Source organism: Euprymna scolopes, chromosome 6 (assembly GCF_053919585.1).
Source record: "Euprymna scolopes isolate OS-2025 chromosome 6, ASM5391958v1, whole genome shotgun sequence".
NCBI classification, from domain to species: domain Eukaryota; kingdom Metazoa; phylum Mollusca; class Cephalopoda; order Sepiida; family Sepiolidae; genus Euprymna; species Euprymna scolopes.
In genome coordinates this window covers 174,622,203-174,639,777 of record NC_136487.1, presented here as the reverse complement: position 1 = coordinate 174,639,777, position 17,575 = coordinate 174,622,203, and the positions used below count along the sequence as shown (strand labels likewise).

Here is a 17,575-nt window from a genome sequence, read left to right as displayed (position 1 = left end):
AACACAAAATTTATTGACATAAAGTATGATTTTCAAAACATTTCTATATTTTCAAGGTATTTTCAAAACATTTCTATATTTTCAAGGATTTTTCAAATAATAGAAATAAGACTTTTCAAGCTTGTGCAATCAACAACTATTGCAAAAATTTCAGTTGCTTTCAAATATTTCGGATTTACATTGAATTTGAATGATATCCAATAAACAATAAAACATTTCTATATAATAGGACCCTGAAGCGTAGAATCAAAATCATGTTAAGAATTTGGATTAAAATCGGAATAAGGATTCTAGACATAAGATTTAATATCATTATATTTTGATTTTAATCTTTGTAATGGGACACAAAAGTTGTAAAAAGGTTCTGGAAATTAATTTTACCAGTCTTTGGACGGCTATTCATTTAGTGTTTTAATAAATAAAAATTTTTTTTTTAATTTGAGATTCCAAATAAGTGTTCTTGTTTCTTGTTTTTAAATGTGAAAAAAATTCCCAACAAATGTAAGAAAAAAATAAAAATGTCAATTTTGAAAGAGAAAAAAAAATTCTTACTGTATTCTTTCGTTTGTGCTAGAATGTTCTTTGATTTGATGTAAATTCTGATTTTCCTGAAAAGAAAACGATTATTTTTAAAAAAACATTTCCATCTCAATTCAATTTCAAAATTTCTTCAAATTACTCCCAACCTTTTATGATGTGGGTGCCCTATATATCTATAGAGAGAAAACAATCTACAAACAGTTTGCTATGTTAAAGATATCTTTTTCAGGTTCATTTATTTCATATACAAGGTGGAACGATAAGATTTTCGCACTAGAAAAGAAAACATGATTCCATTTCCGTTTGATGAAAAACAGTTTTCTTATTTTGTTTCTTATCAATTGGCCAGTTGTATACAAATTCCAAGAGCGATAGGAGCCTTCTATCACGTCTGAAAGTGACACAATGTTCAATGAGCGAGATTGGAGATGCGCTGCTGTACAACTCACGCTCTCTACCGATCCAAGTTATGACAACAGGACCATTGCCAGCACCCTCAAAATGCAAATCTGGATTGCCACAAATAACAGGGACGTACTCAGGGTGATGAGAACAAAGTTTCTGGCCACGGTTATGGTCTTTGATGCGGTTCCAAGTAAGGGTCATCATGCCACCTCACATCTTTAAAGTCAACACCAAAGTGTACCTGGATGTGCTGAAGAGTGTGGTGATCCCCTGGTGCAATCAGGTGGCTGCTGGCAAACACTGGGTGTGGCTTCAATTCAATACTATTACTCTTCTCTCACTGCCACCTCCTGATCTGAACCGGTTAGACTACTTTGTTTTGTCATACATCGAGAACATCACCAACATGACCTCCCACAACACCAAAGCCAGCCTGATCGCCGCCATCTGCCGAGTATTCGCTTAGCTCCCGCAGGCGCTTGTAGAAAAGGCATGCTCCCAGTTTCGGACCCATATTGAGACAGTGATTGAGGCTGAAGGCGGCTACATTGAATAGATGTCAGCTCTACTACATAATCAAGTTACCTGAATTGATTTTTTTAATAAAAGTTTTAAAATAAAGCCGTAGTGTTGTTTTCTTTAGGGCAACATTTTATCGTTCTGCCCTGTACATACGAGAGACAGAGATGATTTATGAAAAAGGAAAAGATTTACAATTCATTTTGTGAGATTCTATCAATAAACACAAGTAAAACAAAAAGTTAAATTTTAATAAATAAAATAAATTTTAAAATTAAATCTTTAAAAATAAATTTCTTGGAGAAAAAGTGTTGCGAAACACCCAATCTCCTCCTTTCTTTAAAATGATGTCATCGATCAGCAAAGAATTTGAGCTTTGTGCAGATCTCGATATATTAGATTTTGTCTGTAACACTTCAATAAGAAAATTCTGAAATGATTTAATATTTTGTCTGTAACACTTCAATAAGAAAATTCTGAAATGATTTAATATTTTGTCTGTAACACTTCAATAAGAAAATTCTGAAATGATTTAATATTTAATATTTTGTCTGTAACACTTCAATAAGAAAATTCTGAAATTATTTAATATTTTGTCTGTAACACTTCAATAAGAAAATTCTGAAATGATTTAATATTTTGTCTGTAACACTTCAATAAGAAAATTCTGAAATGATTTAATATTTAATATTTTGTCTGTAACACTTCAATAAGAAAATTCTGAAATTATTTAATATTTTGTCTGTAACACTTCAATAAGAAAATTCTGAAATGATTTAATATTTAATATTTTGTCTGTAACACTCCAATAAGAAAATTCTGAAATTATTTAATATTTTGTCTGTAACACTTCAATAAGAAAATTCTGAAATGATTTAATATTTAATATTTTGTCTGTAACACTCCAATAAGAAAATTCTGAAATGATTTAATATTTTGTCTGTAACACTTCAATAAGAAAATTCTGAAATTATTTAATATTTAATATTTTGTCTGTAACACTTCAATAAGAAAATTCTGAAATGATTTAATATTTAATATTTTGTCTGTAACACTTCAATAAGAAAATTCTGAAATTATTTAATATTTTGTCTGTAACACTTCAATAAGAAAATTCTGAAATGATTTAATATTTAATATTTTGTCTGTAACACTTCAATAAGAAAATTCTGAAATTATTTAATATTTTGTCTGTAACACTTCAATAAGAAAATTCTGAAATTATTTAATATTTAATATTTTGTCTGTAACACTTCAATAAGAAAATTCTGAAATGATTTAATATTTAATATTTTGTCTGTAACACTTCAATAAGAAAATTCTGAAATTATTTAATATTTTGTCTGTAACACTTCAATAAGAAAATTCTGAAATGATTTAATATTTTGTCTGTAACACTTCAATAAGAAAATTCTGAAATGATTTAATATTTAATATTTTGTCTGTAACACTTCAATAAGAAAATTCTGAAATTATTTAATATTTTGTCTGTAACACTTCAATAAGAAAATTCTGAAATGATTTAATATTTAATATTTTGTCTGTAACACTCCAATAAGAAAATTCTGAAATGATTTAATATTTTGTCTGTAACACTTCAATAAGAAAATTCTGAAATTATTTAATATTTAATATTTTGTCTGTAACACTTCAATAAGAAAATTCTGAAATGATTTAATATTTTGTCTGTAACACTTCAATAAGAAAATTCTGAAATGATTTAATATTTAATATTTTGTCTGTAACACTTCAATAAGAAAATTCTGAAATGATTTAATATTTAATATTTTGTCTGTAACACTTCAATAAGAAAATTCTGAAATTATTTAATATTTTGTCTGTAACACTTCAATAAGAAAATTCTGAAATGATTTAATATTTAATATTTTGTCTGTAACACTTCAATAAGAAAATTCTGAAATAATTTAATATTTTGTCTGTAACACTTCAATAAGAAAATTCTGAAATGATTTAATATTTAATATTTTGTCTGTAACACTTCAATAAGAAAATTCTGAAATTATTTAATATTTTGTCTGTAACACTTCAATAAGAAAATTCTGAAATGATTTAATATTTAATATTTTGTCTGTAACACTCCAATAAGAAAATTCTGAAATTATTTAATATTTAATATTTTGTCTGTAACACTTCAATAAGAAAATTCTGAAATGATTTAATATTTTGTCTGTAACACTTCAATAAGAAAATTCTGAAATGATTTAATATTTAATATTTTGTCTGTAACACTTCAATAAGAAAATTCTGAAATTATTTAATATTTTGTCTGTAACACTTCAATAAGAAAATTCTGAAATGATTTAATATTTAATATTTTGTCTGTAACACTTCAATAAGAAAATTCTGAAATTATTTAATATTTTGTCTGTAACACTTCAATAAGAAAATTCTGAAATGATTTAATATTTAATATTTTGTCTGTAACACTTCAATAAGAAAATTCTGAAATGATTTAATATTTAATATTTTGTCTGTAACACTTCAATAAGAAAATTCTGAAATTATTTAATATTTTGTCTGTAACACTTCAATAAGAAAATTCTGAAATGATTTAATATTTAATATTTTGTCTGTAACACTTCAATAAGAAAATTCTGAAATTATTTAATATTTTGTCTGTAACACTTCAATAAGAAAATTCTGAAATGATTTAATATTTAATATTTTGTCTGTAACACTTCAATAAGAAAATTCTGAAATTATTTAATATTTTGTCTGTAACACTTCAATAAGAAAATTCTGAAATGATTTAATATTTAATATTTTGTCTGTAACACTCCAATAAGAAAATTCTGAAATTATTTAATATTTTGTCTGTAACACTTCAATAAGAAAATTCTGAAATTATTTAATATTTAATATTTTGTCTGTAACACTTCAATAAGAAAATTCTGAAATTATTTAATATTTTGTCTGTAACACTTCAATAAGAAAATTCTGAAATTATTTAATATTTAATATTTTGTCTGTAACACTTCAATAAGAAAATTCTGAAATTATTTAATATTTTGTCTGTAACACTTCAATAAGAAAATTCTGAAATGATTTAATATTTAATATTTTGTCTGTAACACTTCAATAAGAAAATTCTGAAATGATTTAATATTTTGTCTGTAACACTTCAATAAGAAAATTCTGAAATGATTTAATATTTAATATTTTGTCTGTAACACTTCAATAAGAAAATTCTGAAATTATTTAATATTTTGTCTGTAACACTTCAATAAGAAAATTCTGAAATGATTTAATATTTAATATTTTGTCTGTAACACTTCAATAAGAAAATTCTGAAATTATTTAATATTTTGTCTGTAACACTTCAATAAGAAAATTCTGAAATGATTTAATATTTAATATTTTGTCTGTAACACTTCAATAAGAAAATTCTGAAATTATTTAATATTTAATATTTTGTCTGTAACACTCCAATAAGAAAATTCTGAAATTATTTAATATTTAATATTTTGTCTGTAACACTTCAATAAGAAAATTCTGAAATGATTTAATATTTAATATTTTGTCTGTAACACTTCAATAAGAAAATTCTGAAATGATTTAATATTTAATATTTTGTCTGTAACACTCCAATAAGGAAATGATTTAATATTTAATATTTTGTCTGTAACACTTCAATAAGAAAATTCTGAAATGATTTAATATTTAATATTTTGTCTGTAACACTTCAATAAGAAAATTCTGAAATGATTTAATATTTAATATTTTGTCTGTAACACTCCAATAAGAAAATTCTGAAATTATTTAATATTTAATATTTTGTCTGTAACACTTCAATAAGAAAATTCTGAAATGATTTAATATTTTGTCTGTAACACTTCAATAAGAAAATTCTGAAATGATTTAATATTTAATATTTTGTCTGTAACACTTCAATAAGAAAATTCTGAAATTATTTAATATTTTGTCTGTAACACTTCAATAAGAAAATTCTGAAATGATTTAATATTTAATATTTTGTCTGTAACACTTCAATAAGAAAATTCTGAAATTATTTAATATTTTGTCTGTAACACTTCAATAAGAAAATTCTGAAATGATTTAATATTTAATATTTTGTCTGTAACACTTCAATAAGAAAATTCTGAAATGATTTAATATTTTGTCTGTAACACTTCAATAAGAAAATTCTGAAATTATTTAATATTTAATGTTTTGTCTGTAACACTCCAATAAGAAAATTCTGAAATGATTTAATATTTTGTCCGTAACACTTCATTAAGAAAATTCTGAAATGATTTAATATTTAATATTTTGTCTGTAACACTCCAATAAGAAAATTCTGAAATGATTTTCTCAGTGATAAATTAAACATAAAAGGCGAGGATCAGTTTTACTAAAAACGTATGCCTAAAAATTAAGCACGATCACTGTACGACTAATTTCTGCTGCTGCTAATTAAAGCAACTTTGACACAGGCGATCGGCTGAGTTTGTCAGCGTAAAAATATCATAAAACAATTTTGTAATAAACAAAACAAATTTACTCAGAAGTGTTGAGATGTTATTTTTGACAAATATTTTTTTAAGTCCATACCTCAAAAGATATTTACTAAAGAAAACTCCTGAGTTTTATTAAATATTCCTTCTTACATTAGCAATACACATGGCCGTTAAAACGTTTTGGATAATCACAGATTTCAAGGGGTTTCTGCTAAATTAGTCATATTTTAAAAACCAAAGCACTTTTAAGTCTTCCAAATACCACCGTTTTGTTCAGAAATGAATATACTTTCAAATGAATTAGTAAATAATGACATACATTATATATTTTTAGAGTTTTAAGCAAATAAAGTGATAAAAATGTGAACATCATAAAACGGCATTTTCGGTAAGAGTTTGATAAAGCAAAAAATCTTGTATTATTAAAAAAGATGATAAAACAACTTTATTCAGTCGTGATTATTTTTTGCAAATCCTTAAAGACTGAGACTTTTTTTTTCAATCCAATAACAATATAACACAAGAAAATCTTTGTAATAAGTAGAAGAAATCCTTAAAGACAGGGGCAATGTTTCAATTCCATATGCCTCTTTTGGGGGAATTAGTCTTCCTCACATTTATAAAACATTTGCGTCTTAACTGCCCTCGTAAGGAGGCAAGTAAATAAATATTTAAAAAAATTTTTTTTTATTTTTACTTTTTTTAAATAATATTGCATAAAATTTGTAAAAAAAAAAAAAAAAAGCAAAGGAAAGTCATTTTTTAAAGTTTTCTCAAACATTTTTTAAAAGTTATTATCAACTATTGCTTGTTTTTTGTTTGTTTTGTTTTTTAAATTACACTTGAAATTGTCAAAGTTGCTTTGACTAATTGAACCCTTAATGACTGAGAATTATTTTTTTCCAATACAGTGTGCCAAATAATTGTCTCAGTTTTTTAGGATTTAATTAAACATACATAAAATCATGTTTAATTTTTAGTCGTGCGTAATTAGTGAAATCACGACACGACTAATCTAAAAAATAAACTTGTTTATTTTTTTACAAAGATTATTAACGGGAAAAAAATGGCAGACAGAATTGGAAAAGAAATAATTGTTTCAGTTTTTAAGGAGTCCATTATATAAATAAATACTTATGTATCTATTTGTTATCTGCCTTAAGAGAGAATATTTTAAAAAATAATTTTTTGTAAATACTTTTTATACAAATCTAAAAATATATTTGCCAAAAAAATAATCTCTTGACTGAAACTTGTGAGTAAATTCATTTTATTGTTTATTTTAATAATACCACAACAGATTTTTACAATATTTTACGCTGACAAACCTAGTAGTTCATCTGTGTCGAAATTGCTTTAATAGCAAATCAGCAGCAGGAGCAAATCAGCATACATTTTTAGTAAAGCTCTTTATGTACGACTAAAATGTCCGATTTGGCTCCTGCTGATTCAAGCAACTTTACATGTTGTTTCTATATGACAAGCAGCAGGAGCAGTCAGTTGTACATTAATCGGGCATAGTTTTGGTCGTACATTTTTAGTACCCCCCCTCCCTACACACACATTTATTAATTTGAAACTTATTTTATGCCATGCAAAAGAAAAAATTTAAATGAAAAGAATTTCAAAATAAATGCAAAAAAAAAAAAAAAAAAAAAAATTTACCCCAACTTCTTCGGGTGCATCATCATATTCTCTTTTCAAATCTTTCAATAATGAACTTCCCAAGGCTCGTTTACGGACTCGATTTATTAATTTCTCTTTTCTTTCTTTTGCAGTTAAGTAAGCCTCTGTTAAAAAAGAAAAAAAAAAAATATAAAAGCAAGTGAAAAATTGGCTTTGTTGTTTTGTTTTACGGCATATCAACACTTTTCGAGTTAATTTAACGACAAATTTGGTAATTTTGGGGAAAAAGTTTTTTATCATGTTTTGCAGCAAATCAATTCATTTTGGGTTAATGACGAATCCAGTCATTTTTTTATACTTCAAATTGTTTCTATCTTCAAATATTTATCGATGATGTTTTGTTTGGTTGTTTTGTAGAGAAAAATTGTTTTTCACTTTGCAGAACATGATTGAGTTTTTCAAAGGAATGAAAAAAAAATAAAATATGCATCAGGTGTGCTTGAAAGCCAAATTACAATGCAATATTACGAAAATAAGCAAGTAAAATAATTGATGCATATTTTATTCAAATTAAATCAACGCTTCTATAATGGAACTCACACACTTGACATTAATAACATCAATGTTTGATGCATTTTAGTCAGGAAGCCTAATCTAGTAGGACCAGATGAAAAATTTGTTTTGAATTTCATTAATTATAAACTGTTCGGTTATGATCATAGTTTCAGCATTCACTCTGAGTTGTTTGCGTTATTTTCAACAAGTTCACCACGTCTGTAACACTGACATGGCGATTCAAGGCTGCTTCTATTATAAGTGCACACCAGCGATGGATTCTTTAAAGGATAAGGGATCAGAATCAGCTCAGCATCCTGCTTCACTGTCTTGAGCCAGGTTTTAAGTTGACTACTGCGAGATTCCTTCAGTCTGGAGGTGGATTGAAGATTTCATGGATGAAGTCACCTGGGTACAGTGGGCTCCCAAACCGACATTTGGATTTTTTGCAACTTTCTCAAATGACTTTAAAACTTAGATATTTTAAGAGTTCAATTTTTGCAGTATAAAAAATGGTTTTATTTGTCTTCTAAACCTTAATACTTTCCCAGATATGGCCATTTGAAGTTTGTGAATTCTGGATTTTCACAATAAAACAAATTTGGTTATTTGACCAACCAGAAAAATCGGATCCACCTATGGATTTGGCATCCATTTTTTTTTTTTTTTTTTTTTCGCATTACTAGTTGTATTCTGCAAAATCTTTCAAGCTGCACTAGTTGCATAGATAAGACAGAACAGTATTGTGTAGTCCTTCTCTCCACATTTATTTATGGTTGGCTCAAATTGGAATCATAACAAAAAATTGGATGCCAAATTAAGAGGTGTATTCGATTTTCCCGGTTGGTCAAATAACCAGATTTGCAGGTAATTAATGTTTTGCACTGAACTCCCACTGATTTTTCCATCTAACAAAACATCTGTATATTAATAAATCTATATATATTAATATGATAACGTGTGTGTTATTTTGTGTGTCAAGCTTACATCTTTTTTCTTCTGAGTGACTGTCATTTAATTGTTATGACCTTCCAATTCTTGTAATAAATAATTTTACCAAGAATTCTTCATAAGTGTTGGTTTTGATTATAGCTGAAGGAACTCAAGTTATATACATGTTTGTTTTTTTTTCATAAGTTTTGGTTTTGGTCTAAATTCAAGCTGATGCACCCAAGTCATATGGATATATTTTTTTATTTTTGAAATCACAACTTTATATATAAGAATTGATAAAAATTTGACTATAATAATATATACGCAATCTGCATAAACTTAAATATCATATTTAAGCACATTTTACGGGGCTACACTAGGCGTCCCTGCTAGCTTAGATAAATATTTTTACAGTTTTAACAAAAGAGCTACAATAATATCAGGGCGTCTCCATTTATGCGGAACATCTACAAAATGCCAACATCAAAATATTACATATGAAAGAGTCCACTGTGGAATTTCCAATGGTCCCACTAGTATAATATTATTAATAAATAATATCATTTAACAAATAATATCATTTAATAATAATATCATTTAATAAATAATATCATTTAATAATAATAATATCATTTAATAAATAATATCATTTAATATTATAAGTTGGATCAATGAGATTAAAATGCTAATTTCATATTCACAATAGAAAAACAATAAATTCCTAACCCGACTGATTATGTGAATGACATCAGATTACCAAATTTTCATATTGTATTGCAAAACAACATCTTATTAATTAACAATTCAATTATCGTTTTCATTTTACTATTGTTCGATTAACAAATATTTTTGGATCATAGATAAAGGCTTAGAATTTGGGGTGAAAAGAGTTTTTCTGGTTCTTTCCAATCAATTTACTTCTCGGGGCTGCAATTTTTGATTTTCTCAATTTTCATGGGTAACACTAGGACATGGGTTTTATTAGCATAAAATAAAATTAAGATAATTTTAGAAAGGATTTGTTTTTCTTTTTTATGTATTAATTATTGGTTGGGTGGTGGACAAATTCATTCAAACTACCAAAACCCGAAGCCATCAAAGAACTTACCGCTATGGGTGGCAGCAAGTTTGGGAGGAATATAAACATTTCGTTTTTGGTTGCCATCTTCATCTTCATCATTTTCATCCGTTTTCTCTTTCAACTGAGAAGAAAAAAAATTTTTTTAGAACCATGTTCAAAGATAATACAATGTAATATTTTAAATCCGCATTCGATATTAACGTGGGAACATGCAATTATGTTTACATTTACAAAGTAAAAAGAAAAAACAATAACACAAGGTTATAATAGCAAAGATGGTATGATATTACCTATAACATCTTTAATTGGTTGATACTTTGGGCAACAGCCATTTTACTCAAGCAAACGGAATTATTGATTAAAACTAATGATGGAATGATTCCAATATTTTTTCTAATTTCTCATTCTGATTCTTTTAAAGTCTTTAAATATTTAGCTACAAAGTTGCTGGTTTTTTCTTTTAATTTTCAGATTACTACAAAAAATCCATGTAATACATGCATATATTGTAAATGAAAAAATCTTATTTGAGAGGGTTCGATCTGCAGTTTTACTAGTAGCTTTAAAAATCAATAAATATTTGTTTTATAATTAGCATCATCGATGCAAAAATGAATTTAAAGCAAAAAAAAAAACAAAAAAAAATTATTTTTGGTATTGAAAAATAAACACAATTTTTTCAGTTCCAATACAACTTCTGATACTCCAAATAGTTAAGATTTTTTAGCTTCCAATTCTGAATAATCATCTCAACATTAATTAAAAACTTGAAGTGATGACGTTTAACTTCAGTTTCATCTGTTAATCAGTTTCATCTGTAATTGATCTTGTTTAAATTTTAGTTTTAATTTTTATGCTTTCATTTTAATTACTTAACAAAAAACAAATGTTTTCTTAAAACGATATGTCTGTTTAAAAATGTCACAATGTATTATTTAATTCAGCACAACATATCAACGTCAGAACACGTAGATATTTTCACATTTACAAATTAAAAAGACAAAAACAATATAACAAGGATGTTATATCATGCGTAACATATTAAATAGCCGATATTTCAGGCAGCAGGTGAGTAATTATTAATTGAAACAAAATTTGAAGTAATGTAAGATTTAACTTCAGTGGTCGGCTATTAATCAGCTTTGTCTCACAACTCCCCACTTAGCATGCCCCAATAAATCTGGCCCCTAATTCACAGTAACTCCTTATGCCTCAGTGGCAATGTGACTTGTTTGACCAGAAGTGAAAAAAATTAATAAAAAATGATTGTTTTATTCTTAAGCACTGTTAAGCGACGCGCAAATGCTTTTTTAATATTTGATGAACTATTTGCGAGCACCAATCTATAGTACTGTGGTCAGAGATGCTGACTGTAAATGCGATGATTGTAGGTTTGATCTAGCCACACTGATGAGTTGTGATACAACAAAACAGTACTGTGTGTGCATGACTCTCCGCTAATCGAGCCAGAGATGTCTCGTGTTGCGGGGTTCGAATCGTTCGGCTGGTGTTAATCATGACACCCTGCACTGAAGAATCCCGAAAGGATGAAACACTAGTGTCTGTAGGTATTTAATTATTATAGTAAAAAATAATTATATATATATATATATATTTGAAAGGATTTAAAATATTTGCAAATTATGATTTATAATTTTTATTGTTCACACAAAGAATACACAATTATTTCCTTACGCCATGGAGTATGGAAACAGCATTACCCTGCGTTGTGTATGAAGAACCCCAGCAAAGTGCTCAATTATAAAGAATTCAATATAAGAGCATAATATTTATTTTAAAATTTACAGAAAGTCAGAAAAACATTGGTACTGTAGTCGGTGTTAATACATTGGCGTACAAAATAATAAAATAAATGCGTATGTACGCATATTGTCTGCGCATACATTATCCTAAATAAAAACAAATAATATTTGGATCAATCAGAAAACTTTCTGAATTTATTTGAAATGATCTTTGTTAGAATTTATTTGAAATGATCTTTGTTAGAATTTTTTTGAAATGATCTTTGTTAGAATTTTTTTGAAATGATCTTTGTTAGAATTTTTTTGAAATGATCTTTGTTAGAATTTATTTGAAATGATCTTTGTTAGAATTTATTTGAAATGATGTTAGAGCCATCTAAACCCTTTAAAAGGGTAGGAATTTCTTTCAATAAAACAGTGGAACCCAGTTGACCTGAGTCCACAGACCGTTGTCGTATGGTTGCCTAACTATGAGCGCTAATTTCTGCAACATTTCTCTCCACTCACGTACAAACATTAATGAACAGACACACACAACTCATCAATTTATTGTCAAACTGTTAAAATATTTCCAATTCTTCTGACTGAAATATTTTACAAAAATAAAAGAACATTAACTCTTAAAAACAACTTTCAATGAATTATAATTTATTTTATTGAGTAGAGAAGTTTGGAATATGATTTTCCTGGTCCCTGAAACTCACGGCTCTTAATCGATCCAGGCTTCTTCTAATGTCTCAACTAATGAACCCCCTTGTTTTTACAAAAAAAAGAACTCTAAAAATATTCAGTGTTTTTCCTATTGCTGTAAACTTTCCATTTTAAAAATCTCTCGTATGAAAATATGGCTTCTTATCTCATTTTATTTTGTTTTTTTTACCGTACTGATTATAAAACTCTGAGAACCTTTCTGACTGAAAATATTTCTCTGAATATGGCTCAAACAAAATATTTCCTTCCTTACAAAGCACCCTAAAGTAAAACCAAAAAAATCTGTTGTGAAAACATCCTTAAAAACTAATGACCTCCTCCCCATAGTACCATTGGTTTTAATTCCATACAAGGGGGCGAGTTTATAGTAAAAAAAAATATTGAATTCTCTTTATCCTCTGTTTATATCTGGTCCCATTATATTGATGTCTTCAAGTCCAACGTTAACAAATTCCTAATGAACCGCCCCCTTAAGTAAACACTTCATCAAATCTCCACACTAACGTAATGTACTTGCAATAACCCTTATCCCTGAGTGGCTTCTGGGCCTTGATAAGTGGTGATGACTGTGTAAAAAAAAAAAACAAGCAGAGGGATGCAACATTGTGGTGATGGGACAGAGGTTGGAGCTTAGTTGACAAAGTGGGACTGATTAGATTGGAGACCCCTTTTTGGACCTTATCCAAGAAGGAGGGACTAGTGGTAGATGCACCAACCCAGATATGGCAACAACAGTCCATGTATGGGCAAATGGTGGCCTTGTAAAGGTATCGAATACTCTCAGGAGTGAATAGTTTTCTAGCACGATAGACGGAACCCAGCTTCATTGCAACAGCTTGGCAATGTCCTCCATGTATTTGTTCCAATTCACATTTCTTGTGAATGTTAAGTAAAGGAGTTTGAAGGAAGAATTGTCAGGTACGGAGTTATTTGTCGTGGATATCGGTAGTTGGAGAGGCTTCTTGTAATTGTTAAAGGAGAACAGCTTAGTCTTACTAGCATTTAATGCTATCGTCCATTTGTGGCCTCATTCCACTACGGTCTGGAGGTCATTTTCTAAGCCATTGTCTTAGATTTGTGTACATCTGTTCTTCCTTCATGCATTTATTTATAGACATTTCTGTATATTTCAATTTTATTTTTCTAAGTAAAAGTTGAACTCACTTTAGATTTCATTCTTTCTGGCCGAGCCCTGTATTTCAGTGGATTATCACCATCTGAAATAAAACGAAATCTTAAAATCATTCAATAAAAAAAACATTTTTTAATTTAAAAATCAAAATGGATAAAAAAAAAATAAAAATTAGCTTTTGTTTTTCTTTCATTTATTTTTAACTTCAAATTCATTTTTCATTATGAAATACTTTTTGAATTACATTGTTTTTTTCTTTTTCATCGATTGAAATTTTTTATCATCAGATGCAAGCAGAAATGTACATTTCTCAAGATTATAGAATACACAGTGCATTTTAAGACATATCTCATCACTGAATAAATGTGTCAGTTCAATTGTCACTATTTTCAACAATAGACACAACCTTCTCACTCGTATTTTCACAATGTCTGTCCATGTAGTTACAGTATAAAACTTTGTATATTTTTATATCAAAATATATAGTATAAAAAAATGAAAACTCTTCTGTAAGCAACAGCTACAACTTTAAGATATGGAAACATTGGTTATTTTTAGTGCAATGACTGTCATAGTTTTATGACGTCATAGTTATGACCTTTGTGGTGATTAGATTTTGGTAAACTTTTAGCAAGTTGTTATACCCACATGTAATAGTAATAAAAAAAGAAATAAATAAAACGCTTTCTTGAATTTGTTCAAGGTTAAAATCATAAAACGCTTTCTTGAAATTTGTACACGGTCAAACTGTATTTTGACTGAACTATTTATGACAAGTCGGGTTAATATTTGATTGTTATTATTAGTAATGCGACAATTCCTACATTTTTCACGATTCTGTTCTAAATTTCCAACTCTTTATAAATCTCTAAATATTTAACTATAGAGTTGTTTATATTTTTTAATTGGAATTCATTATTGAGATGAGTATTATTTATTAACTAGCAAAAGTACTCGTCGTTGTAAAGAGATAGCTTCGAATTTGGGGGTATCAAAACCAAAGCAAAATATGATGAAAGTAAAAATAAAATCGATAAACCCCATAATTTATTATACCATACCTGTTCACACTGAAACACTTATCACAATATTCTGTGGATCTATATTAAAAAACCTTGTTAAACTTTGTGACATATTTCCATTCTATGGAGGTCAGGCTCGAACGAAGACCCCATAATTTTATTATACCATATTTCTTCAAACTGAAACATAATTATCAAAATATACTTACGCAGATAGATATGAAAAGTCTTTATTAAAGTTTGTGCCTATTTCCATTCTATGGAGACCAGGCACGAACGCAGACCTCACAATTTTATTATACCATCCCTATTTAAGTTAAAACATACTTATCAAAGTATTCTATGTACATCTATATGAAAAACACTTGTAAACGTTTTTTAATTTTAAAATTTTTTATTTCCATACTTTGTGGACCAGGCGCGAACGCAGACCCCACCATTTTAATGAACTACCGTTCTGCCAGATCAAACATACCCATTCCTGTGTCTCTATACATCTTCTATCATTATATGTAATCAGTTTTTTAAAATAGTCAACCATATAGGAGCCTATTCGTGATCAGACACACACACAAACATTCAGCTTTATATTATAGATTTATTTATTGCAGATTATTATCCTCATCTTTCTTAGTTGTTGTTTCATGACGTTTCGACTAACTATTCCTCTGGCCTTTGTCAGTGTGACAAAATACCGGATACGGAATGCTCACTAGCGTCATTAGTTAGAGTTATATCCTTTTTAAGGTAAAAAATTTATACTATTGCCTTTTTTGTTAAAATCTGTTTTAAGTTTTCAAAGGCTTTCTGTTAATGTTCTAACCAAATGAATTCTGCATTTTTTAAAACTTCGCAAATGGTTTAGTCAACTCATTATATTTTGGTACATATTTTCTATAAAAATTTACCAAACCTAAGAAAGACTCCAACTCTTTATTTTTTGGTGTAGCCACTTTTAGAATCTTCTCTATTAGCGCTTCATCTGAAGAAATCCCTTCCTTTGATATTGAGTAACCCAAAAATGATATTTCATTACTGTTGGTTACACACTGTTTTGTATTTACTGTCATACCAGCATCTCTTAGCCGGTTCAGTATATTTCAGTTTTTTTCTTTAAATCATCTTCATTTAAATCTCCAACACAAATATCGTCTTGATAACAGATGGTATTTTCAACATTTCCTATTACTTTTTCAATAGCTTTTTGAAAAATTGCACTTGCCGTTTTTATGCCATACAGCATCCTTTTCCACCTTAACAGGCCTATAGGTGTGTTTATGGTTGTCACTTGTTTAAAATTTTCATCTATGGGTATTTGGTGGTAAGCTGATTTTAGGTTTATCTTCGAAAATACTTTTATATAGTTTATGTAAAGCTACTTCTATATTTGGAATAGGGTATGAGTCGGGCGCAAACTTTATGGCAGGTTTAGGACAGGTTCTAACAAGTCCTCCTTTATTAACTTTTTCAACTTAGCTACTACTAACGGTAATAAATGCACTGGTACTTTTCTTGCTTCGTAGTAGGAGGGGGGAACGCTTTCTCTTAATTTTAGGCTAGCTTCGTAATTGTTTAATTTTCCTGTTTTTTTTTTCCATTTCTATCTCATTAATCAACTTCATTGAATTTATTTTTAATATGTCATTCCCCAATAATCATTGTTTTTTGGCAATTTGTAACTTTTTTCTTTTAGTTCTATTGAACCTTCCATGTAACCCATAATTGCTATAATTGAGCCATCAAACTGACGCAATTGTACGTTGCTTTTTGTTTAAAATGGTTTTCCCATTTTTTTCCTCACAAGTTTTTGGGTATTATAATCATTTCACTGCCAGTGTTTATTTGCATCTCAACAACATAATCGTTAATTTTTATTTTTATTTTTGGATCTCTGTTCTCAGATCCAGTATTTTGTATATTATCCTTCTTTACATAAAATTTGTCTATTTTCATCCTCTATTCTTCCCACATTTTTCGTTTTGCACACTTCTTTGAAGCGATTCTTTTTTAAACACTTTAAACATGTTTTTCCAAATGCTAGGCATTTTTCTTTTTCCCTTTCATGAATTTCTCTACAGTATGTACATTTTTTTTTGTTTTGTTTTTACCATGTATGTGTCAGCCATTATTTCTTTGTAGGAGTTATTTTTATCTTGGTTGTATGTATTAAATCCTGGTGTTGTATAATTTATAGACACATATTCAAGGGCATGTTTGTAAGTTGTAACTGTTCCATTAGTTTATATCTACGTGCCGAATTATGCATACCTTCAATCAATTTTAGTTGGATTAACTCTTCTTCTGTTCCTAGTTTTTCAAAGTCACAGTATTTACTTGCATTTCTTAACCGGTGTAAATATTTTATTATCGGTTCATCCACTTCCAGCTTCATTGCCATAAACTTGGTCCTTTCTGCAATCACCAGTCTTTTCATTGGCCTCATGTTTCCCTTGATAACCTGACTTATTTCTTCGAAAGTCATTTCTTCTAGTTCTCGAGGGTAAACTATTGTAGCAACCTTCATAACTGCTTCACAACCAGCGTTAGCCATGAACAAGTTGGTGATTTCATTTTCCCCTCCTCTGTTTTTGTTGTCTTTCAACTTTTTGCATCTCGCATTTGCAGCGAATCCACGTATCTACGTATTCTGGGTTTTCAAAAACCCGAGAATATTGTATTCGCGACGCCATTGATATGTCGTGTATAAAGCAAGCGTTCAACAACCACCTGTTCTAGTTGGTGTCAGTTTATAAAAATGAGCTATCTGCTCATGTGTAAATTATACTTAATTTGCATATTACTACACTTTT

At 28.3% G+C, this 17,575-nt stretch overlaps 1 protein-coding gene across 2 annotated transcripts in view; it reads right to left on the bottom strand.

The window, feature by feature from the left end:
- Window positions 1-17,575, bottom strand: part of LOC145278103 (neuroguidin-like) — a 63,900-nt gene that overhangs the window by 29,056 nt on the left and 17,269 nt on the right. For both annotated transcript variants that reach the window (XM_080130374.1, XM_080130373.1), the window contains 4 exons: window positions 13,776-13,828; window positions 10,165-10,258; window positions 7,608-7,732; window positions 553-608 (listed from right to left, as the gene is read on the bottom strand). In XM_080130374.1, the coding sequence (XP_079986500.1) occupies window positions 553-608; window positions 7,608-7,732; window positions 10,165-10,258; window positions 13,776-13,828 (328 nt within the window). The remainder of the gene's footprint in view (window positions 1-552; window positions 609-7,607; window positions 7,733-10,164; window positions 10,259-13,775; window positions 13,829-17,575) is intronic.